The sequence below is a fragment of the Chiloscyllium punctatum genome, chromosome 2 (genome assembly GCF_047496795.1).
Source record: "Chiloscyllium punctatum isolate Juve2018m chromosome 2, sChiPun1.3, whole genome shotgun sequence".
NCBI lineage: Eukaryota > Metazoa > Chordata > Chondrichthyes > Orectolobiformes > Hemiscylliidae > Chiloscyllium > Chiloscyllium punctatum.
In genome coordinates, this window is record NC_092740.1 from 76020694 (window position 1) to 76044433 (window position 23740).

Genomic DNA, 23740 nt, shown 5'->3' on the forward strand with positions numbered 1-23740 from the left:
GAAGCAAATATCATATGTGAAAATCTTTTTGTTTCAGATGTGAGTAGTTGGGGTATGAAAGTTGGGGTATGCATTGCCTGAAAGTGTGATGGAGGCAGGTTTACTTGAGACAGTAGGTGATTATTATTTCTATCCAAATAATATGTCAAGATATGGGTGAATAAATCAGGAGGCTACCTGGAGGCATTGTTGCTCATTTGAAGACCCAGTTCAGAGATCAAGGGCTGAATGGCCTTGTTCTGTTCTGTTATATTTCTGAAATTCTGTGAAATCTTAAGATAACAACCTTGGAATGAACAGGATGTGTTTACCAGAATTATACTGGACTCCAAGGTTTGGATTGCTAGGAGGGGTAATACAAGTTAGTTAATACTAAAGATTTCTTGGAATTCTTGACGCCACCTTCTGATATAATCAAAATAGATTAATTAGCTGTTCATTCATTACTCTCTTTTTTTGGGGCTTCTGTTCTTTGCTTACAGAAGGTAATGCACTAAAGTTGATGATGCGTTGCAACAGAGTTCAAAAATTCTGCATAGGTGATGGTGTGACTCGATAAGTCAAATCCCAAAAGTAAACTTGTCTTGATAAATCTTTTTTCTGTTTAGTTAGTTAATGTGATGGTTAGTCACTGAGGCACGTTGATAATGGCCACAGATTTTCTTTAAGAACGGAACAGATTTTTATTACACAAGGAATTTTTAAAAAGCTATCAAAATAAAGGAGAAATTTGGGAATGCTCTTGAAATAGGCATTAAAACAAAGTTTCAGCCTGTTTCCAGATACTGTCTATGATTTTGAGATTCAAGTCTAAAGAAATTAGTCCTCTATCTCAAATCTTTAGTGTTCTTAGCTGACTCCTTTTAGATCTGCTTCCATGTACTGTGGAGACAGTTTAATGTATCATTTCTAAATCTGATGTTTTGTGTATCAGAATCAAGTTTCTCAATTTTAGTAACGCATGAATATCTACCCAAACTCCCCTGCTTTGGAAGTGTTACAAAACACACTCGTCCTGTTGAAATAGCTAGTCCCTGGGCCGGCTTAAAACCATCCTTTACCCCCACGTATAAGTTATCCAAGGCTGGAATTAAACTCAGGCCCAGGGCATTGTAAGGCAACAGTGCTAACCACTGAGTTACCAAGCCACCTCTGATCAATCTTTAATCAATCAACTTTAATTAGTCTTCTGCAGCTATAATATGTTTACAACACATTGTTACTTGAATGATTTGGGATGTTAAAGGAGGTCAAACAAGAAATGGAAATCAAAGTTTTTTTTGTAAGATTAAAGAAGTCGATCTTTAAAATGTCTTCATACTGCAAGGCAGGTTGCAACAATTTGCTCATTTCTCCATTTGCATTAGTGGATATTTGATTCTTTTGCTTTCTGAAGTCATGTTCACTGTACATCTAATGCGAAGATTGCTTGTTTTCTTTTACAACGATGAAAAGTATGGTATGTATCCATCCATGCTATATTCCTTTATCTGAAATTAATTATTGGAGATATTTGCAAGAGATTTTCAATAAAATTGGAAAATTTATTGGGTGGCAAAATTATGACCTAAAGTTTTTCAATGAATGAACCTGTAAGTGGGGTATCACTTCGTCTCAGAGGAATCTAGCAGAATATTCTCAGTTTAAGGCAAAGATGATTTATTGACTTTCAATTTCTCTAACTCTGTGAGGTGATTTTATAAATTTTCCAAGCATAAATTTGATTGTGTACTTGTAGGAATAAACAATCCATTTTAATTTCTTAAATGTGTTTTCTCGACAGATTGCAGCATCGTATGGAAACATAATCTGCATTTTTGAGCCCATTGCACTTTTAAACCAGAAAACTAAGCATTCTACGGTTAGTGGAGATAGCTTACATACTTGTTTTTAGCCAATCGAAAATGTTGCTCCCTTGAAATTTGATGCGTTTCAATCTCAAAATAGTTATTGGTACCTACCTGGTTAGGCTTTTTAAAGGTTTTTTTGTCAGCAAATGTTTTGCACAGAGAGACTTTATATTTCCTAGTAGAGTTTCTGATCGTACATTTTGGAGTGTGCACTCTAATGTGTATCCAGGTAGGAATATGCCATTAGGACTTTAGTGTGCAGGACTTTGTAACAACAGAAGAATGATAGTATGCATTAGGACTCATTAACATCCACTCTGGATCCTGTGAAGTCTCTTGACTTCAGTTTTACACATGTGCAAGGAAATCTGTTGATGAATCAGTAGCCCTCATGATATCAGTTGGAGGCACCGGATAATGCAAAGACTATGGGCCATGACAATATTCTAGAAACAGTATTGAAGACTTGTGCTCTAGAACTTGCTTCTCCCCGAGGTGTGCTGTTCCAGAACAGTTACAACATTGGCATTTACCTGACAATTTGGAAAATTGCCCAGGTATGTCCTAGACACAAAAAGCAGGAGAAAGCCAACCTAGCCAATTACCATCCCGTCAGTCTACCCTCAATCATCAGTAAAATGATGGAAGGTGCCATCAACAGTGCTATTGAGCAGCATCTGTTTGGCAGTCACCTGCTCAGTGATGCCCATTTTGAGTTCTTCCAGGGCCACTCGGCTCCTAACTTTTTTACAGACTTGGTGCAAGCAAGGATGGACGTGCTGAATTCCAGAGGTGAGATGAGCGTGGACAGCCCTTGACATCAAGGTCACGTTCAACTGAGTGATGCACCAAGGAGCCCCAGCAAATCTAGAATCATTGAAAATTTGGGAGCACCCTCATCTACAATTTGGAATCTTAACTGGAACATTGTTGGTCAGTTATCTCAGCTCCAGGACATTTTGGCATGGGTTCCTCAGGTTTGTGACCTCGGGTCAGTCATCATCTTCAGTGCTGCATTAATGACTTTCCCTTCGGAAGCTCAAAAGCAGAGATGTTCGCTGTAAATTGTGTAACGTCAGCACCACATTCAACTCTGGATACTGAATCAATCCGTGTTCAAACATAACAAGATCTAAACAATATCTAAACTTGGACTGACAAGTGGCAAGAAACATTTATGCTACACAAATGCCAGGCAATGAATGTCTCCAGTAAGAGACAAAATAACTACCACCCCTTGACACTCAATAGTGTCACCATTATTGAATCCCTCACTATCAATATTCTGGGAGTTACCATTAACCAGAAGCTCAATGAGATTTGCAATGTAATTGTAGTGGCTACAAGAGAAGATGAGAGACTGGGAATACTGAGACAAGTAATTCAAACCTCGCTCCCAAAAGCTTGTCCACAGTCTGCAAGGCACAAGTTAGATTAGATTAGATGACCTGCAGTATGGAAACAGGCCCTCCAGCTCAACAAGTCCACACTGACCCTCCGAAGAGTCACCCACCCAGACTCATTCCCCCACCCTATATTTACCCCTGACTAATGCACCTAACACTATGAGCAATTTAGCATGGCCATTTCACCTAACCTGCACATCTTTGGATTGAAGAAACCAGAGCACCCAGAGGAAATCAAAGCAGATATGGGGCGAATGTGCAAACTCCTCATAGACAGTCACTCGAGGCAGGAATCAAACTGAAGTCCCTGGCACTGTGAGGCAGCAGTGCTAACCACTGAGCCACTGTGCCGCCCACGGCATGTGATGGAATACTCCTCACTTGCCCAGATGGTTGCAGCTCCAACAAAACTCAAGAAGCTTGACACTTTATTCAGCCCCTACAAGTATCTACTCCTCTTCTCCCCCCCCCCCCCCCCCCCCCCCCCCCCCCCTCCTTCTGCAGCAGCTGTGTGTACTATGTATAAGATGTGATCTGGAAATTCACAGAAGATCCTCCGACAGCACCTTCCAAACCCACAACCACTTCCATCTAGAAGGCCAATGGAAGCAGGTGCATGAGAACACCATGACCTGCAAGTTCTCTTTCAAGCTACTCACTTTCCTGACTTGGAAATATATTGCCATACCTTCACTGTCACTAGGTCAAAATCTTGGAGAGAATTCTAAGTGCATTATGGGTAAACTTACAGCAATTCAAGAAGGCAGCTCACTGGCTTCTTCCTAAGGTCAACAAATACTGACCTAGCTAATGATGCCAATATCCAACAAGTGAATAAAAAGCAATTTTGCTTCAAAGCAGCCCACAAATACATTTGGGTGATGTCCTTAGAGTGTGTGCTTGAATTCTTAGTTTACTGAGTACTATTGATCTTTTTCTCAGAATTTCCCAATTGACTTGAGGCTACAAATCCATCTCTGTTGAGCTGAAGAAGCCCACATAGGAAAGCTTGAATCATCTGAGTATCTAGGCTTGCACATAACCCACTCATTAAGTTAGATTTCTTTGTGTAAGACTGTGACAAAATGATGGTATTATTTCCAGTGCATTTCTTTCTTGCAATTACTATTATTTTTCTACAAAGTCCAACTTGCGCCAAACACCCTGAATGATGCTCTTCCACTTTGTACTTACGAGTTCTGAACAATGAGTAAGAACTTGTGGATACTTGTCCACTCCATGAAAATATTAGCCTGCATTGTGATTTGCATGTCACTGAAGAAAATGTCTTTTGTATCGTCTCGTTGCAGCTGAGGTCTTATCCAAGATGAAATTTGCATTTTTAGCATTTCTAGGCATGGAAGCAAATTAATAATGAGAACAGCTAGCTCTTGCAATAACATTTTTGGGGTAGTTGGGGTAGTAAAAGCTAAAATAATATGTGAGGATACCACCATGACCTAATGCATGATCCATGGTTGAAAAATGAATTGAAAAATTTCCAATCTGCAGAAACCATACTAAGCTTGACACACATTCTGTTCCCAGAATATCATTTAAGCATTATTTTAAATCAGTTAAATTATAGTGACAGTTTATCCACCAGATATGATCACCTGTACCAAATGATGTTTTGGAAACTTAGAGAAAAGATACTCTAGTAATAAGTTAGGAAAAATTTGTGTTTTTCTGGAGTTGCAATTGTTTTGAAATCTTACATATGCACTCTAAAACAGTTTCGAGATAGAATTGAAGTATTGTGAATCTGATTTTCAACTCTGAATATTTAGTGCTGGCGAATTTGCTCTTTTCACCCAGTTTTAGTATTAATGTGCAAAAGAATTGCACTTGATTGGGTATGAAGAAATTATGCAATTTTCTTTTGGATAGCTGTTGCTTTTGATTAAACTGTTGACAGCATACATCAATGTGAATATTTGGGATTTGCAGTATACAATAAAGTGACTGTATTTTCACAGCATTGGATAATGCTAAATATGGGTTCCAATGCATTAAATCTGTGCACTGTGTGTTTGACTTAAGGTTGTTTTCTAGCTCATCAAGTATTTACATTTGTGATGGTAGAAGACCTTAAAAGGTAGACAAATGGGAAGCTGGAAGTAAATAGGAAGCCAGGCAGCATCAGGCGGTGAAGAAGTCAACGTTTCGGGTATAACCCTTCAGGAATGGAGGTGGGCACAGGAGGAGCTGCAGATAAAAGGAGTGGGGAGAGGGGTGGAGTGGTGAGATAGTGATAGGTGAATACAGGTATTGGGTATGATCTAGTTGTTTGATAGGGATGAATCTGGTTGGTAGTTGGAAGGAAGGGTCATTCGAAGGGATGGAAGGGAGGAGGTGGGGCTGGAAAGGGAGTCAGGGGTTGGGTGGGAAGATTATTTGAAATTGGAGAACTCAATGTTGAGTCCTCTGGGTTGTCGGCTGCCCAGGTGAAAGGTGGTGGTGTTCCTCCAATTTGCGGTTTGATTTTCTGTGGCAGTGGAGGAGACAAAGAATGGATATATCACAGTTGGAGTGGGAAGGGGAATTGAAATGGGTGGTGACAGGGAGGTCAGGCTGGCCCTTAATGAACCCGGCTGAGATACTTGGTGAAACATTGTCTAAGTTTATGTTTGATCTCTCTAATTTAGAGAAGACTACATCGGGAGTACCAGATACATTGCTTCTGGGTTAAACAGAGGTTCATGTGCCTCTCCTCCAAACTAACTCAATGGAGGCGAGCGGAGTGGTGTGTGACAGGTTTTGCATCTTTTGTGATTGCCAGGGAAGGTACTGGGGCATTTGGGGTGGATGGGGCGAACCAAGAAGTTGAGAAAGGAATGGAAATTGCAGAAGGCAGAGAGGGGAGGATGTTCTTGGTGTGATCTAGTTGGAGTTGGCAGAAGTGTTTGAGGATGTAAGATTAGATGGGTAGATTAATGGGATGGAGAGTGAGGACAAGGGGGTACCCTGTCTTTATTGTGTTTTGAGGAAGGGTTTTAGAGCAGTGGGCTGAAGAGGTGCGGTAAAGGGCTGCCTGAATGACAGTGGAGGGAAAAGCACCTAGTTTAAAATATGTGAAAGGTGGGTTTCTTGGGAGTGGAGCATCTCATCAGAGCAGATGTGATGGAGACAGAGGAATTGGGAAAACAGGATGGAATTTTTGCATGATATGGGGTGGGAGAAAGTGTAGTCCATGTAGCTATGGGAGTCTGTGGGTTAGTAGTAAATGTCAGTCTGTAAACTGTTGCTAGAGATGGAAACTGAGAGGTCAACAAAGAGGAGGGAGGTGAATGAGACAAACCAAGTGAATTTAAAGGCAGGGTGGAAATTGTTGGCAAAGTCTGTGTATCTGCAGTTTTTTTTGTCTCCTTAAATAAAAGATGGGGTGGTTTACTATTAAGCACAAATTGAACTGGATGAGCAGGTCAGGCAAGGAATTCTGAAACACGTAACTCCTCACCTGTCTTTACAAAGTTGTACCCCACGTAAAAGTCAGGAGCATATTAAAATGCTTTTCACTTATCTGAATGAATGCAGCTCCAATAATGCTTGAGAAATTCAATACCATACAGAACAAGTCAACCCACTTGACTGCCATCCCACCAAATACCTTCACCATTCACTTTCTCTGTTACCAACACAGTGGCAGCATAGTGCAAATCTACAAGCTGCATTGCAGTACCTCACTAAGGTTCCTTTGATTGCATCTTCGAAACGTGACTTCTGACACCTTACAGGCCAAGAGCAGGAGATGCATGGGAATGCCACACCTAGTTTGGAATTATATCGCTATTTCTTCACTGTCACTGGATTGAAATTCTGAAAGATGCTTCCTGATAGTCCTGAGTGTGCCTACCCAATGGACTGTTGTGGTTCTAAGAGGCAATCACTGCCATCTTCCCAAAAGTAGTTCAGGATGCCCAACAATGTCAACACCCTGTGAGCAGAGAAAGGCTTCAATAATCTGAAGCACAAAGGGATTTGGGAATCGCAAGGTTAAATGCAAGTTCACTTGGTAGTTAAGAAGGCAAATATGATGTTAGCATTCATTTCGAGGAGACTAGAATGCAAGAGCACAAATGTACTATTGAGGCTACACAAGGCTTGGGTCAGACTGCACTTCAGATATTGAATAATTTCAGGTCCTGTACCTAAGGAAAGAACAAGCTGGCTTTGGAGAGGCTCCAGAGGAGTTTGACAAGAATAATCCTGGGGCTGAGTCGTAGTTGAGGGCCTCGGAGTCTGTACTCAATGAGTCTGGAGTTTAGAAGAACTAGGGGGCAATTTGATTGGAACTTAAAGGAGGCTGAGAGGTCTGGATAGAGTAGACATGGAGAAGATGTTTCCACTAGTAGAAGAGACTGGGAGCTGAGGGCACAGCCTCAGAGTGAAGGGGACTACACTTGAGAACTGAGGCGAGGAGGAATTTCTTCATCCAGAGGATGGTGAATCTGTAGAACTCATTGCTGCAGAAGACTGTAGATGTCAAGTCATTCAGTGTATTTAATTCAGAGAAAAGTTCTTGGGTGGTAAGAAGTTTGAGGATTATTGGGAGAAGGCAGGAGAATGGGGTTGAGAAACCTATCGGCTGTGATCGAATGACAGAGTAGACTTGATAGGCTGATAGGCCTAACTCATTTCTTACATCGTATGGTTGTATGGAATGAATAAAAAGCATAAGTATTTATGGACAGAAAATATGTAATAGTTGACCATTATGTACTTTATTAGATTTGGATGGTTGAGTAAATTAGCTTTGAATTATGTCATCAATATTTGTGAAATTGTATTTATACATTTAGTATGGGAGAAAATGAAACAAACTGGGCAACATTCCCTTAGGTGTTTTTTTTTAAAGAAGTGAGTGAGTTGCCTCTGCAGTGCAGAGAGACTTGGGAGTTCTAGTTCAGGATTCTGTTAAGGTAAACTTGCAGGTTGAGTCAGTAGTTAGGAAGACAAATGCAATGAGGGCATTTATTTTGAGATGACTTGAAAATAAAGGTAGCGATGTACTCACAAGGCTCCATAAGGCTCCGGTCAAGCCACATTGGAAGTACTGTGTGCGGATTTGGGCCCCATATCTCTGGAAGAAGGTACTGGTCCTGGACTGTATTCAGAGGAGATTCACAAGAATGGTCCCAGGAATGAAAAGCTTAACATATGAGGAATGTTTGAGGACTCTGGATCTATACTCGATAGTGTATAGAAGGATGAGAAGGGATCTAATTGAAACATACAGAATACTGAAAGGCCTGGAAAAAGTAGATGTTAGGATAGATGTTTCCATTGGTAGGAGAGACTCTAAGGCATAGCCTTAAGAGTAGTGGGAAGATTTTTCAGAATGGAGGTATGGAGAAACCTCTTCAGCCAGTGAGTGGTGAATCTATGGAATTCATTGCCACAGAAGACTGTGGAGACCAGATCATTGAGTATATTTAAAACGGAGATAGGTTCTTGAGTATCAAGGCTTATGGGGAGAAAGCGGGAGAATGGGGTTGAGAAACTTATCCGCCATGATTGAATGGCAGAGCGGACTCAATGGGCTGAATAGCCTAATTTCTGCTCCCTTGTCTTACAGTCTTCATGTACTCTTAAAATAAATTCTTACGGTATACACTTGAGTAATAGTCAAATTATTTTGACAACTTAAGGTTAAATTTATGGGATCGACTATTACACTAGTACTACTATTGAGGGGCTGAAATTCATGCCTGTCAAAATTCATACTGTATCATTAGCAGAAGCCCAAATAATCTCTAAGCGAAAAAAGAGAAAAAAAAGAATTATTATAATTCTGAAACCCCAGAGCAGAACACAACAGCCAACAGATTGAAAGACTGGGAGCAGAAAGGAACAACCAACAGACTGGAAAGCTGAAGTGGAACAAGATGTCAACACACTGGCTCGAATGTTGATTTGTTATCTGTGTGAAGAACTAGGGTCAACTTTTACATGAGATATATGTAAATTTCCAGGTTATTTGGCCAAAAATAGGGAGTCGACTTGTATATGAGATCAACTATTACTCGAGTATATAGTCATTTCAATCTGAGTAGATAAAACTTTTATTGGAAGTTTAAATTTTGTTTTTTTGAATTTTGTCTTAAGTATTAAATCTTTACTGTTTGCAATACTTCAGCTATCAATGAATTGGTTGAGTCCATTGAGGGCCGTATAGTTTGCACAGAGCACTTAATTTGCTTTAGGATTTTTCAGTCTTTGCATCTTTGAATTATTTGATTGCTTGCATTACATTCTGGTTTTGGTTTCTGTTTGAGCCCTGCTAATTTGTTATATGGTTCACAGCAGCTTAATTATCAATGGCAGAAGAGTGGACAATTTGCATTGGAGTCAGTGGTGCATAACTTAGCATGGGATCCACAAGGTAAGAAAAAGTATTAATATTGGATTGCAAGTTTGTTTAATGAATGTCAAGTAGTCAGCTGATTTAAATTTGATCTGAACTGGCTGATTTTTTTGTTTTCCCCCAATTGTCACTTGTCCAATGTAACTTTTGCTGTCTGTGTTTGGACAGTAATGGTGAAAATACTTCACTGTCAACAATACCTTTCTCCCTCTTGCAATTCTGACTAAGTTAATTGCAGTAATGAAAATGTGAATTGAAATTTTCAAAACAGTCTGATGTCTTGAGGTGGAGATTATCCAGTTTGTTTGTTTTTAGTGGTTCAAGCTGCTCACAACAATCACTCCTTTTTATTATGTTGTTTGTTTAACATGGTGAAACATCCTTAGTCACTTGGCTGGAACATAATAAAGAAAATTTTACACATATCCATACAAGGCAATGTTACGGCAAATCATATTAGAAGAGATCAAAATTTGATTATTGAAATCAATAGATTTGGTGTAAACTATTCTAGAATATAAAGCTAGATTGTGAGCCTGCAAACTTTGAAAATGTTGATCGCTTCATTCACCTCAGCTGTTATCCAGTTGTGTCGGACTTCGTTCTTAGTTATGGTCAGGGAACCAACTGCAATGGCTTTCTGCCGACCCCTCAAGTAATGCCTCTAAGAGGCCCGGAGGATCTCCTCTTGGTGTCCTCCCCTTTTCAAACTACATACCATCCCACAGAAACATAATATGTTTCACAAACAAACTGACAATATCCAGATTTATCTCCTCAGCTGCATCACCCCTCAATCTACTCCATTTGCCATGTCTGACTTTTTGAGACATATTCTTAAGCCATGAACATCACTATCTGGGCCAGCAGTTATCCTTGAACGTCCCGAACAGCTGTTTGTATGATTTAGGAAGGGAGTTGCAGGTTTTTGAATCTCTGTCATGCTCTGCAGCCAATGTGTCCATCTAGCTATGTATCATTAGCAAATGTCATTACATGACACTGTCGACAGCAAAGTCATCAAAATGGATATAAATATTTGAGCCACTCCACTTGGTTGAGACCCAAAAAGATGAAAAATTTCCATTAGTTTCTACACTCTGCATTCTGATATTAACCCAAAACCTGTGTCCTCTCGTTCCGGATTCCCCACCCTGGGGAAAAGCTTTTGTTTATTTCCCCTGTCCATGCTCCTCATGATATTATAAATCTCTATAATGTCACCCCTCAGCCACTGACACTCCAGGGAAAACAGCCCCAGCCTATTCAGCCTCTCCCTGTACTCCAACCCTCCAACCCTGACGATATCTTTGTAAATCGTTTTCTGAACCCTTTCAAGTGTACAACATCCTTCCTGTTGAAGTTGGACCACAATTGTGCACACTCTTGCAAAAGTGGTATAACCAATGTCCTGGACAGCTGCAACATGACCTCCCAACTCCTATATAATCAATCATTTGACCAGGAGTGAGCATCCTGAAAAACTGAGCTCAGAAAGGGTTTATGGAGTGATAGTGAAACAAGCAGAAGTGCAACATCAGGATTGAGCACAGGGAATAACCAAAGGGGTACACAGACAGGGGAAAAGCAAGTTAACAAGTGATAGAATTGATGGCCTCAATTTTAGTAATTAATTCTATTAACTCCTTGCATTTGTTAAAATATCTGTCAAAGGATGCAGTAAACCTTTGTCTGACATTGTTTCAGATTTGATATGTTGTCAAGATGTCACCCTCTTGAAAGACATCTTTTCCTATGCGAATTGAAAAATTGTATAACTTGCATCACTATTTAAATTGCATTACCATTCTAAAATATAATGCTTTGGAGAAGTAGGGTTTTCTGAACAAAAAGACTTTGTCTTTATAATCTTGTTGTGCCTTTCAGCAAGGGCGTCCGGAGATAAATTTTGAATGTTTAAACAGCCTTAAAGTAACAAGCATTTTCCATTTTAGGAATTCGTCTCTTGACTGGTTCCAGTTCTTTGCAGCTTTGGTCCAATGGAAATCTTGAAGCAAATATTAGTGAGGAGGAAGCTGCAGATGAGACCGATCCAAGTAAAGTCAGTGATTGGAGATGCATCTGGGAGTCTAAGTAAGGGAGCATTATGACTTTGGTTGTGAATTAGATACAAATTTTGTTTACACAATTTTGATTCTAAGTTACAGGCTGACAAGGACCATTAGCTTTGTAAAATGTAAAGTAGTTTATAAAATTAATGTTATTTTAAAATTTTAATTCCTTATTGAACAGTTTGTTGTTTACGTAAAAACAGAGCATGGAAGCAGGCTTTTCAGCCGGTCAAACTTGTGCTCACATTTGGTATAACTATCCAATTTATCCTTTTTCTCTATTCTTTCTCTGTTGCCCTGTTGTATTTTTCTTTTAAGTCATGTTTCCAATTCTTCTGTATGTTAATATTGAATCCTTCTCACAGTATGTCCTGGATCACAATGACTATGCTAAGGAAAATTTTGATATTACTTCTAATTCTTCTGTCAATCACCTTAAATTTGTGTTTTCTGTTTGAGCCCTTCAGCCACTAAAAACAATTAACCTTTATTTAACTTGTTCAAACACTTGTGTCAAACCTCCCATTAGCTTTCACTGCTGAAAGGAAACCTTTGCAAATTCTCAAATATAGTAAAATGCTGATGATCTAAATTAGTAGCAAAGTGCTGGACAAAGTCATCGGGTCTGGCAGCATCTGCATTGTATAATTAGAATTAGAATATGAACTGTGTCCCCCTCTCTTGATAGGTGCAGCCAGATCTCCCAGGTTTTTCCAGTATTTTGTTTTTGTTCCAAATTTCTCACGCTCTTGCTCCCTCTCTGCGTGTGCGCACGCTCAGACTCCATCCCAGAAATCAATCTAATAAATGATTTTTGCATCTGCTTCAGTGGCTTTGTCTTTGTCTTTTCTAAGCAAATAGCTAGAGCTGTGCTAACATTTGTATATGTTTAGCATTTCTCTTTTTTTGGTATCAATTTATAAAACTTGCACTTCCATAAGCTCTGACCTGTGTTATTATTTGCAAGATTTGTGCATGAAGATTTGCAAGTCTTGAAAATTGTATTATTTGAGGTTACATTTTGCTTGAGATTACAATATTCCCTTCCCTGTCTGACTTCTCTCCTTTGAATTTCATCTCCCATGTTTATTAATTTCACTAGCTTGCCTGTGTTCTCTTGAATCTATTATATTCCTTGTTGTTTACTACATTTTGAAGTTTCCAACTTTGCCTTGACTGACACAGGAAATCAGCCCCCACCATTCGTAGAGTTGTCACAAATGTGAACATTTGATTATACGACCAAAATGCACTATTTCAGCTAACTGTCTACTTCAGGTTACAAGAATGTTCACACTAGGCTCTTTTTTAATTAATGACTAGAAAATCAATGCTTATTGTTAGCAGACAGCTTTAACTCACAAACCAAGTATAGAGGAAGCTGAAGATACTCAGTAGGTTTGACGCATCTGTGGAGAGAAACAATTAACACTTCAAATCCAATATGAAACTTCTTCAGGGTTCTCTGTTCATTTCAAATTTCCAATATCTGCAGTGCTTTGCCAATATTTGAGTTTTAACCAATAGCAAGAAAGGAATATAATTTGTTAACTTGTGACTCCGTAACTTGAGCTTCCACTTTCTAAAAACGTATTCCCATGCACGCACAAACAGATCTTATAGGTGGGGAAGGAACAAGAGAATTGGTGAAGCACAGTTCAAGTTGCACCTGAGTTGTTTTCCTTCACTTCCCTTCCAGTTCCTTTTAATTGTTTGAGAGCATGAGGTTGTGGACTGTAGAATTCTCAATTTTTCTTGCGTTACTTAAGGGTTCGATCTTTCAGTGTCCCTGAAGGTAGATTTACCCCTTACACTTTCAAGAAGAACTTGTAGAGAGAGACAGTTAGTAGTCCTCAGAATTTTCATTGTTTTCTTGATTCTCAGAAATGGGGGGTGGGTGGAAGGGAGAGAGATTTATTTGTTTTCTCCAAAGGCTGAGTTTTTACTGTATTCAAACAAAGCTGTAACACCTGCTCGGAAATTAGGCAAGATATTTTGATGCTTAGCTGAGCGTGCACAACCAATCCTGGTTGAAATATCAATGAGAAGTGTCACTGGGGATAGCTGCTCTGAATACATCCACAAAGTCAAGGTGTCCACCGTCCTCCCACTGCTTAAATATTTGTAGAAACAACTCTTGAGGAGTTTAGCTGACTTTTAGTTTTAGTACCTGCAAGATCACCTTCCATAGCTTTGTTGTAAAGCAGTAGCTTTTCCCATTTTTTGTCCACATTCAAAAACGTAATAGAATTACAGAATTATCTCATAATTCTGTCTTGTAGCCCCAAATCCAATTCCTTAAAGTGTGTCAAAAATAGCAATGGCTCTGGTACTAAACAATGGGCAACAATTTCAGACTGTAATCTGAAAAGCATTAACAATACCTTAACAATTTTTGTCTGCTAGCTTATTTTTGTCCAACAAGCTTCATCTTAACATGCTGAATATTATTGATTTTATTATATGTAGTTTTGATCTTTGTTACCTAAGGAAGGGTGTATTTGCTACAGAGGAATGTAACAAAAGTTGAATATTTACGCCAAGATTTATAGGGCTTACAAAGATGGAAAAGGAATGATTTTTCACCAGATGTTCTTTTCTATAGGGTGGAAAACTTTGGGTTGGAGGAGTCTGATCTATACGTGTAGGACACAGTCTCAAAATAAGGGATAGAACCCTTAGGACTGAAATGATAAATTTCTTCCCTAAAGGTTGTGAATCTTTGAAACTTTGTACTGTAGAGACCTGTGGAGCTTTAGTCATTGAGTATTCGAGAGAGGTAATCAGTCTTGGAATTGAAGATATCAAGAAGTATGTTACTGTGAGAAGATGATATGGATGTAGAAGATCACTTTTATGACCTAGTTGAATGTAAGTACAAAATTGGCTGATGAATGGGAAACTGTAATGGCTAATGGGTGTCTTTTGGGCTGATAGAAGATTGATAGTGGTTTTCCTATAGTTCTGTATTTGAATGAATGCTTTCCTAATGTACTAGATGTGTATGGGAGAATTTCAAATATTAGGGATGGCAAAAAATTTGGGAGAAGTAAAAATTGAGAACTGTGAACCTTGAGGGCATTGTGGAGTGGACAGATAATTGGCAGATGAAGTTCAATGTGGAGAAGTGAGATGATCTACTTTGGTGCAGTGAATATGGAGGGACAACAGAAAAATCAAGGTCACTGTTCACAAGGATGCGCAGGAGCAGTGAGACTTTAACGTAACATTTAAAAGTGGCAGGACAGTTAGGAAGCGCTTAAATAAAACATACAATATTGTAGACATATTAAATAGGAACATAGACTACAACAGTAAGGTGAAAGTGAGGACTGCAGATGCTGGAGATCAGAGTCAAAAAGTGTGGTGATGGAAAAGCACAGCAGGTCAGACGGCATCCGAGAACAGGAGAGTTGACATTTCAGGTATGAGCCCTTCATCAGGAATGTTTGGGGGCGGGGGTGGGGTGAGGAGTTTAAGGTGGCTGAGAGATAAATAGGAGGGGGTTGGGCCTTGAGGGGAAGGTAGCTGGGGGACAAGGCGGTAGGTAGATGAAGGTTGGGGGATGATGGTGATAGGTCAGAGTGGAGGGAGAAGTGGAAAGGTGGGAAGGAAGATGAATGTTTCAAGAGGGTGATGCTGAGTTGGAGGGTTAGATCTGGTATAAGATGGTGGGTAGGGGAGATGAGGAAACTGGTGAAATCGATATTGAAGCCATGTGGTTGGGGGGTCCCAAGGCAAAAGATGGTGTTCTTTCTCCAGGTGTTCGGATGGCTGGGTTTGGCGGTGATGGCGGCCCAGGGCTGGCTTGTGCGCACCAAACAAACCCACTGCCCTGTGGTTGACCACTTCAACTCCCCCTCCCACTCTGCAAAGAACATCGTGGGTCGCCTCCACAGCCAAATCCTAGCCATCCAGACACCTGGAAAAAGAACACCTCATCATCTTCTGTCTTGGGACCCTCCAATCACATGCATCCATGTCTATTTCACCAGTTTCCTCATTCCCACCCCCCCCGCCCCCACCTTATCCCAGATCCAATCCTCCAACTTGGCACCACCCTCTTGAATTATCCTTTCTGTCCATCTTCCTTGCCATCCATCCCCTCCAGTCTCCACTCTGAACTATCACCATCACCACCCCCTGCCTTCATCTACCTATTGACTTCCAGGCTACCTTCCCAGCCCCCTTGGGTCCATCCCCACACTCCTGATAAAGGCTTCTGCCTGAAACATTGATTCTCCTTTGGAGATCTTTCTTCGGATGCTGCCTGACCTGCTGTGCTTTTCCAGCATCACACTTTTTGACTACAACAAGTTGATTGTTATGTACTCAGACTTCAGCTGGAATATTGTCCCTGAAGTAGAGACATCCTTTAGAATGTATAGAAAAATAATTGCTTTTGTGCACAGCATAATTTTAAATTTGCTAATAAGTAAGCCACCTGAATTCAAATTTTGAAGTTGAATTGAGGCTTGCATGTGTTAAAAGTATACTTGATTTAAATTTGAAACATTGAATGATTTATTGGAATTTGCATTTAATTGTACTGCATTTAAAATGCAATAATTAAACAATTACTGGAACAATTAAACAATTTCAAATAAATGTCTTGGGAAGAATTCTCATATTTGATTAAGAATAAAACACAGCATTGAAGCTGATCCTATATTCAAGCATCAGATGCCAACTAGGTTTTGATTTGTAAAGCTACATTCTAATTAGTACACAATATCAATGCTGTGTAACATAAATGCATTTTCCCACAAGCTAACAAGGCTTTACTACTTCATCCATTTACCTAGTAGGATCTACTATATAGTGCTGTTTACAGTGTCATACGGTCAGGTTTGTACTCAGTCACAAAACCAATTCCTGACTCAGTCTAATGTTTTGTGCGTATTTATCACAGCAATTCCAATCCTTCCCTCTGTGTTCATAACCAGTGTTATGCTTCACATGGAGAGCGCACTGAAAATCAAGTCCCACTATTCCTAAAGTCAAACATTGAAAAAAAATTATCAAGGTAGTTAAAGTTCCTAATTCTTTGGCTGACAGGAAGCCAATACCAGTTTTCAATATTTAATTACAACTGCAATTTTGCCTGTGGTTAGAATCTATCAACTGTAAACATATGACTTTACTGTTTAAAACTCTTAACCTCTTTCTAACACTGAATTTTTATAAATGGATGGGAATAATTAGTGTGGAAACAGTTCAACAGCACTATTCTTCTGGAATCGATGCAGGGTTTCCTTTTGTTTGAAGTACAAAGTGGCGAGCTCAAAAGTTTATGAAGTCTGACTCATTTAACAAAAAGCAACAGCTTAGAGCAACTGGTGGGAGAAAAGAACTGTGTTTAACTTGCAGTATTTTACTGGGGAGAGAGAGAGAGAGAGAAAAACACAGACGTGTACGCACACACACCTTCCCTTCCAAGGTTCCAAGGGCTGCTTACACCCACAAGCTGTTCAGCTATCCAGGCACAGTTAAGAAGAGAGTTTCATCACGCTGATAACCCTTGGCATCCACAACTGGTTGCAATCTCATGAACTAATCAGCTGCTTGCTGCCTGCTAACTCTCACTTGGTACTCATGCCCCATGTTCTACTGTCTATTCTTGCACGTCTCCTCACTGTTTGCAAAGTAATTGTGTAACATGCTTGAGAATGATTTTCATTAATTTGTTCTTTAGTAGTAGAACAATTTCTTTCTCACCCGTTTTGTAAAACAATCTTTTTCCCAATTCAAAATCAAAATTCAAGTAAAATAAAAAGATGCCATCTTTCCACCAGGCTTTCGAGATAATGATTGAAATTGGAAGTGTTGTGTATTAAAAAATAAGCAATCTGATTATATAGAATTTTAAGACAACTTTGTATAATCTAATGCTTTATTCAGTTTTGCTATGTAGGTTTTCATTTCCATAATTTCTAAATAATTCTGTAGCCTGCACACATTATACAAGTTAAATTACGCAATAAACACATTATCCATACAAATGCTAAAAACATGAAATTATCCAAATGTATTGAAACTTTCATGTTACATTTATTTCTTCTTTGCACTGTCCAATAACTTATTGAATGCCAAGTACAATGTAAAATGCATCAGAATAAGCTGAGAATCCTATATTATAAAGCAAACTAAACCACAAAACCTAATGGTTTACATTAAAACTGCATATATGCAAATGTATAATAGGAATTATTTACTATGAACACAGCCCCAGACCTGTGAAAATATTCCAAATCAATCTTGATAAAATTGTGTTGTAACTGTATTTTAATAATTAAATCTTCTTTTAATGGAAGTTTTGATCACAATTCATCAGAAATGAAAATCCAACAGCTACCTTGAAAAGTTAACATTAGTCTTATTATGGCATAGAAGTAAGTCATTATCCATTTGAGTCCATTCACACGCAGTCCAGACATTTAAATTCCTTGCTCCATTCCTTTTCTACTTGCTGCTTTAAGTTAAGAAGACAAGTCTCTGTAGGATTGATTAGTGTTTCTGAAACCATGGTAAATTGCTTGACTACTTGGTAAAATTCTGCAATTGGACTTCCTACTTGCATTGTTTTCTTTTAAGCTGTCTCTTGCTTTAATTATCCTCCTCATGGTCTGTCCTTCCTCACTGAATCCACCATTGCTCTATTTTTGAGGCATGTTGATCAGGTAGGTACAGTTTATGCTCCATTAGCTGATCACAGTTGGTCTAACAGTGGGAAAGTAATACACTGGATATCGGTACCCCTTCACAAGCATGGGGAAATGTCAGTGAGCATAAGACTTAATTTTTCAGCAAGATAACTATTAACTGTCCACAATGTCTGGGAACAGAATTAGTCTCACGTGAATTGCTTCATGCTGCTAGTTTATGGGGAGGTGATGGCCTCGTGGTATTATTGTTGGACTGTTTCACAAGTGATGTGGCTAAGTTTCTAGGGATCCAGGTTTGAAATCCACCATGGCAGTGGGTGGAGTTTGAATTCAGTAGTTTGTTTTAAAAATATGGAATGAAGAGTTTAATGATGATGAAGAATCCATTGCCAGTGGTACAATTAGGGATGGGCAATAAATGCTGGCCTCAGACATCCACATTCTGAGAGTTAATATCAAAAAAGTTACTGTATAGGCTCAAATGCGGACTGTTAGTTGGATAAGAAATTAGAAAGTCATCGCCTGAAAGATCTTACTATAGCACATCACTTTCAGGAGAAGTGGGAATGAAAGATGAAAAATTCATTTTGTTCAGCAGTGCAAATAATATTTAGATATTGTAATCATGAAGCTTCATGATGCCCAATGTAGTTTTAAAATGCTATTTGTTCACCCAAAGGATTGTACAATTATTACCATGCAAGAGGTGTTACTCATGCCATTGAGACTTCACTGACTTTCAAAATTAGCGTTTTTCTCAAGACTGTTCTCCAGTCTTCTCATCATGACTCTGCATGTTTTCGTTCACTGGTAACAGTCTAATTCTCTTTTGAATACAATGATTGAACTTGCTACCAATGCACTTGCAAGCAATGCATTCGAGACCTTAATCATGTGACGTTTGAATATTATCTCTTGTATGCTTTTATCAGTTTTGCCAATTACTTTAAATGCATACCCTCTCCTTGATTCCTTCATGAGTGGGAACAGTTCCCCATCTACTGTCTACACAATGTTTTGAATACCTCCATCCCCAACTGTGTCTTTTACAAGGAAACGCTCTTATCTTCTCTTATCTATCTTCATAACTGAAGTTCCTAATCTCTGTAACAGTTCTTATGAATCTTTTGTGTGTTTTCCCCAATGCCTTCATATTCTTCCAAAAGTGCACTGCTTTGAGTTGCAGTGCTCCCAACAGAGGCCAAGTCAATGTTTTATCCAAATTCAACATAACTATTTAACTCTTGTGCTGTTGGCCCCATTAGAAAATTTCAGCTACTGTATATTTCATTCAGCTACTCTCAATCTGTCTTGTCAGCTTCCATGACATTTATATATCTGCATTCTGATCCCTCCTTTCCTGTATCCTTTATTTAGTTTAGTCTTTCCATGACCTTCCGACCAAAGTGTATCATCTCCTGTTTCTCTGCATTGAATATATTTGCCACCTGTCCACTCATGCCACCAATTTTCTGTCCTTTTTAAAATCATACTATTCTTAGTGTACAGTGCTTCAAGTTTGATCTCATTTACACGTTTTACTTTGGTTGTTGTGTTGTTCAGAATATGTAGGGACAACTGTGAATGCACTGTTGGTCAAGCTGACTGCTGTTTATTAGCCGTGAGAGGCAAACTTTTTTATATGGAGGGTGATTCATGTGTGGAATGAATTTCCAAAGGAAGTGATGGCTGCGGGTACAATCACAATGTTTAAAAGACATTTGGACAGGTACATGAATTGGAAGAATTTGGAGGGATATGGGCCAGGAGGAGTCAGTTGGGACTAGTTTGGTTTGGTGGACTGGTTGGACTGGTTGTCAGTTTCCATGCTGTATGACTCGTACAGCTATGATGTAATTTTGCTTGACTTTGTATTTTGTTTTTTTGTTTACATCTATTCCAATGTTTTTCTTTTAAATTTTCCCAACATTTCATACCCCTCTAACCTAGACACATGAACTGTTTTGACATTTTAGGTTTGGACTTGGCTGTTAGTTTTTGGATTGGTGTGAATGTTGACATTTATTTCCACAGAACTGCATCTCCCATCCATCTATTAAAGGTGTCTCCAGATGGTGAATTTTTTGCAACAGTTGGAAAGGTATTCATATTTTTTTTCTTAGATATAGACCACTGACAATATTTGCTATATTCTGAAATGGTTTGTTTGACTTTATCTTGAATAATGTAAAGTATCTGTAATAAGATTCCCACAAACTTGAAGTAGTTGAATTGAGAAATTGGACATTACCTAATCATCTTTACATTTAAATTTCAGCCATTAAAAGCTTAATTCTTGCACAAACTGAAAATGAGTTCCTGGAATTATCACATAACGGAATATGCATCGATGATTCAATTCCATTTAATTAACCTTATTAACTTCGCCCAACAGCATGTCCAACCCATTTTCCTCGTTTCTGTCCTCTCCTTTTCCCTCCCCCAACAATAATAGGATCCCCCTTGTCTTCACTTGCCATCCCACCAGCCTTTGAATCATACGCCACCATTTCCATTATCTCAAGTGAAATACCACCACAAGACACAGATTTCTTGTCAGAATTCTACAGGGGCCAGAATGAACAATAAAACTGGCTTAAGAGGCATAGTGATAGGTAGAAAAAAATGAAGTTGATATTTAAACATGTGGAAGGAAGAAAAATAATTGAAATGTGAATTTCAAGCCAAACTGTTTCTGACAGCTGTCTTAAAATTTGATCTGGCGGTACTGAAGAGCAACCTATACCACCGCCATGAAACAGTTGGTTGTTTGGTCAATTAAGAACATCCTTGTCAGTCCTGCTTTCCACTAAATTTCCACCATGCCACTTAATATTGCATGTTGGTGTCTCACTGTATTTTAATCAGTATTGGATACTGTTCTTTTACTTTTGAGTATTCATTTTCTCCAGTCTCATATACGTAACGAAAATTTTTTACTGACGCTCGTATCATGTTACTTGCAATTTGCTCCAGTTAAAACAATGAGAATGTTGAAACTTCTCTTCAGGCTTGTCTGGTTTACTGTAGCCTTGCCATTGATTCCATCCCTCTTGCTAGCTTTGGGTTGAATCAGATGGTTTCAAGCATCCCCATTAATGCCAAGCTGAACTTAAGACAATGTAGCTTCTATGTCACAGAAATTATTTGGTCTGTGACCTTAACTGATTGTACCTGAATCTACTAGTTGCTGAAACATTTATTAGTGCCTAAGTCATCTCTAATCTATTTAATTGCTTATTTGACCAGTCTCTCTTTAATACCTAATCAGGCTAAACTTTCAAATGATCTTTTTCTTTTTCCTGTGATGTAGTACCAGGCCTTGCTTACTTGTCACCCAAGTTAACATACAGACACATCTTATTTAAACTTGAGACTTTCTTTCTTAAAAGTTTTCAAGATCAAGTCTCTCCTTATCTCTAACTTTCACGTCTATAATGTCCTCGACCTCTGTCCCTTTGACTCTTTGTGCATGCTTCCGACTGTCCCATGCTGAATGTTTCTAGAACACCTGTAGAATCTGTATAGGGCTTTTACTTTGAACTTTCTCCTCATTACTTCTCATCCCTCCTAAGTCCCTTTTAACCCATTTAAGTTTGTGGTAACTTTCTGTAGTCCCACATAAGTTTTTGTCCAACTCTTGGATCTTGGTATATTTTACCTGATGTAAGGGCTGAATTGTCCTGTGGATTCCAAGACCCTGGTATTGGGGCCAAGTGAGTCCTCTAACCTTCTACTTGCCAGCAATAAGTAAAATCTTTCTTTAATTAAAAATGGTAGGCAATCTCTCAAAGCTGGAGGCTAAGAGAAATGGTGGCTCCATCAGGAAAGATAGATGTTACTGAAACACGCCTGTGATTTTGATTTGTTAACCAACATGAAAGGATTGTACTGAAGATTGCTAAAGACTGCAGTGACATAGGGAGAAAAGTGAAATCCTCCCTTAAGTCTGTTTGTTAACAGCTTTAGCCTTTCATCACTGTCTCGCAGTCACTGGGCCATTCAACCTCTGACACTTGGTGGCCTGACCACATAGCAGGATTATCCTATGCGATGTCAGTAGATTACTGGCACAACATTGGCCATGAATTGGATCATGATGTTCTCAACACCTCTAGATTTGGTGCTCAATCCATTTCCCTGATCATTCTGGGAATTTTTCCCAGTGTGTTAATGCTTTGGGGAGCTGTTCCAATACAAGTTCCCACTATTTTCCTGTGAAAATCTAGCTCTGAAAATGCTGTTTAAATGCCAATCATTGTAGTTTCAATGATTTGTTACAAAAGAAGAGCCTTGACAATCTTGCTGATCACTGATTGATATAGACATAATCTGTATAGCAAGGGGTCCATTAACTATTTGGTGCACAAGAAGTTTCCATATTGTGTCTCGCATGCTTTGCAAGTCACTAATTACATTCTCAATGGGAATAGAAGAGAATGACTATTACATTTGTGACAGGTTTTTTTCCAGTAATTATGCTTAGTGATTAAATCTAGAAATGTGGTGTTGAAGTTGCAAAATATCTTTACTCCGTTTGGGTAAGTATACTTTGTAGTAATGTTGGATGAAAAACATGCTTTAGCTCAAATGTTCAAACTCTGTCTCCTATGCTATGCTCCCAGGATGACTGTCTTGTGAAAGTGTGGTATAATTCCAGCAGCTGGCAATCAGCAGTGATGGCACCAGTCATACCAGTGGATAAGAAAGAAGGAGATATTGACTTTTCTTTTATATACTTAGCCCATCCTAGGGCTGTTACTGGATTTTCTTGGCGGAAAACCAGCAAGTACATGCCAAGGTTAGTACATGTTGATAATACTTGCAGTAGTTATGGTCTGATTAGCGTTGATATTAACAGGTAAAAAATGTTTAGCAATCACAATTATCAAGTTCACCCTGAAATATCAGTTTGAGACTGCAAAAAAAATTGCATTTCGCTTGGCCTTTAATTTTATTTTCTCCACTGGTGCTTCACAAATTACTCAAAGGAAGTTCTGTAAAAATTTTTTTTATTTGTCAGCTTATTTTGTTGTACCATTCTGTTTTTTTTAATATGAATGTAATATTGAGCTGAAAACAAAATGACTAATTGCTGGAAAAACTCAGCAGTCTGGCAGCATCTGTGGAAAGAAAGCAGCGTTAATGTTTTGGGTCAGGTGACCCTTCAGAACTTCGAACCGTTTCTCTCCACAGATGATGCCAGACCTGCTGAATGTTTTGCTAGCAATTTTTGATTTTGTTTGATTTCTAGCATCCACAGTTTTTTTGGGGTTTGATTTTGTTTAATATTGAGTTTTATCTTTTCTGTATAATTGTTTATATTTAACACACCAGTGCCTTTTCCCATTTAACTCCCCTTTTCTAAAGTCTGGAGTCT

The 23740-nt window shown here is 38.8% G+C and overlaps 1 protein-coding gene across 3 annotated transcripts in view; it reads left to right on the forward strand.

Annotated features, from left to right (window-relative positions):
* Nucleotides 1–23740, forward strand: part of LOC140485778 (dmX-like protein 1) — a 243685-nt gene that overhangs the window by 44217 nt on the left and 175728 nt on the right. For 2 of the 3 annotated variants that reach the window (XM_072584300.1, XM_072584297.1), the window contains exons 3-7: nt 1784–1861; nt 9563–9641; nt 11579–11717; nt 20395–20461; nt 22986–23161. In XM_072584300.1, the coding sequence (XP_072440401.1) occupies nt 1784–1861; nt 9563–9641; nt 11579–11717; nt 20395–20461; nt 22986–23161 (539 nt within the window). The remainder of the gene's footprint in view (nt 1–1783; nt 1862–9562; nt 9642–11578; nt 11718–20394; nt 20462–22985; nt 23162–23740) is intronic. The other variant, XM_072584299.1, reaches the window with a different exon arrangement.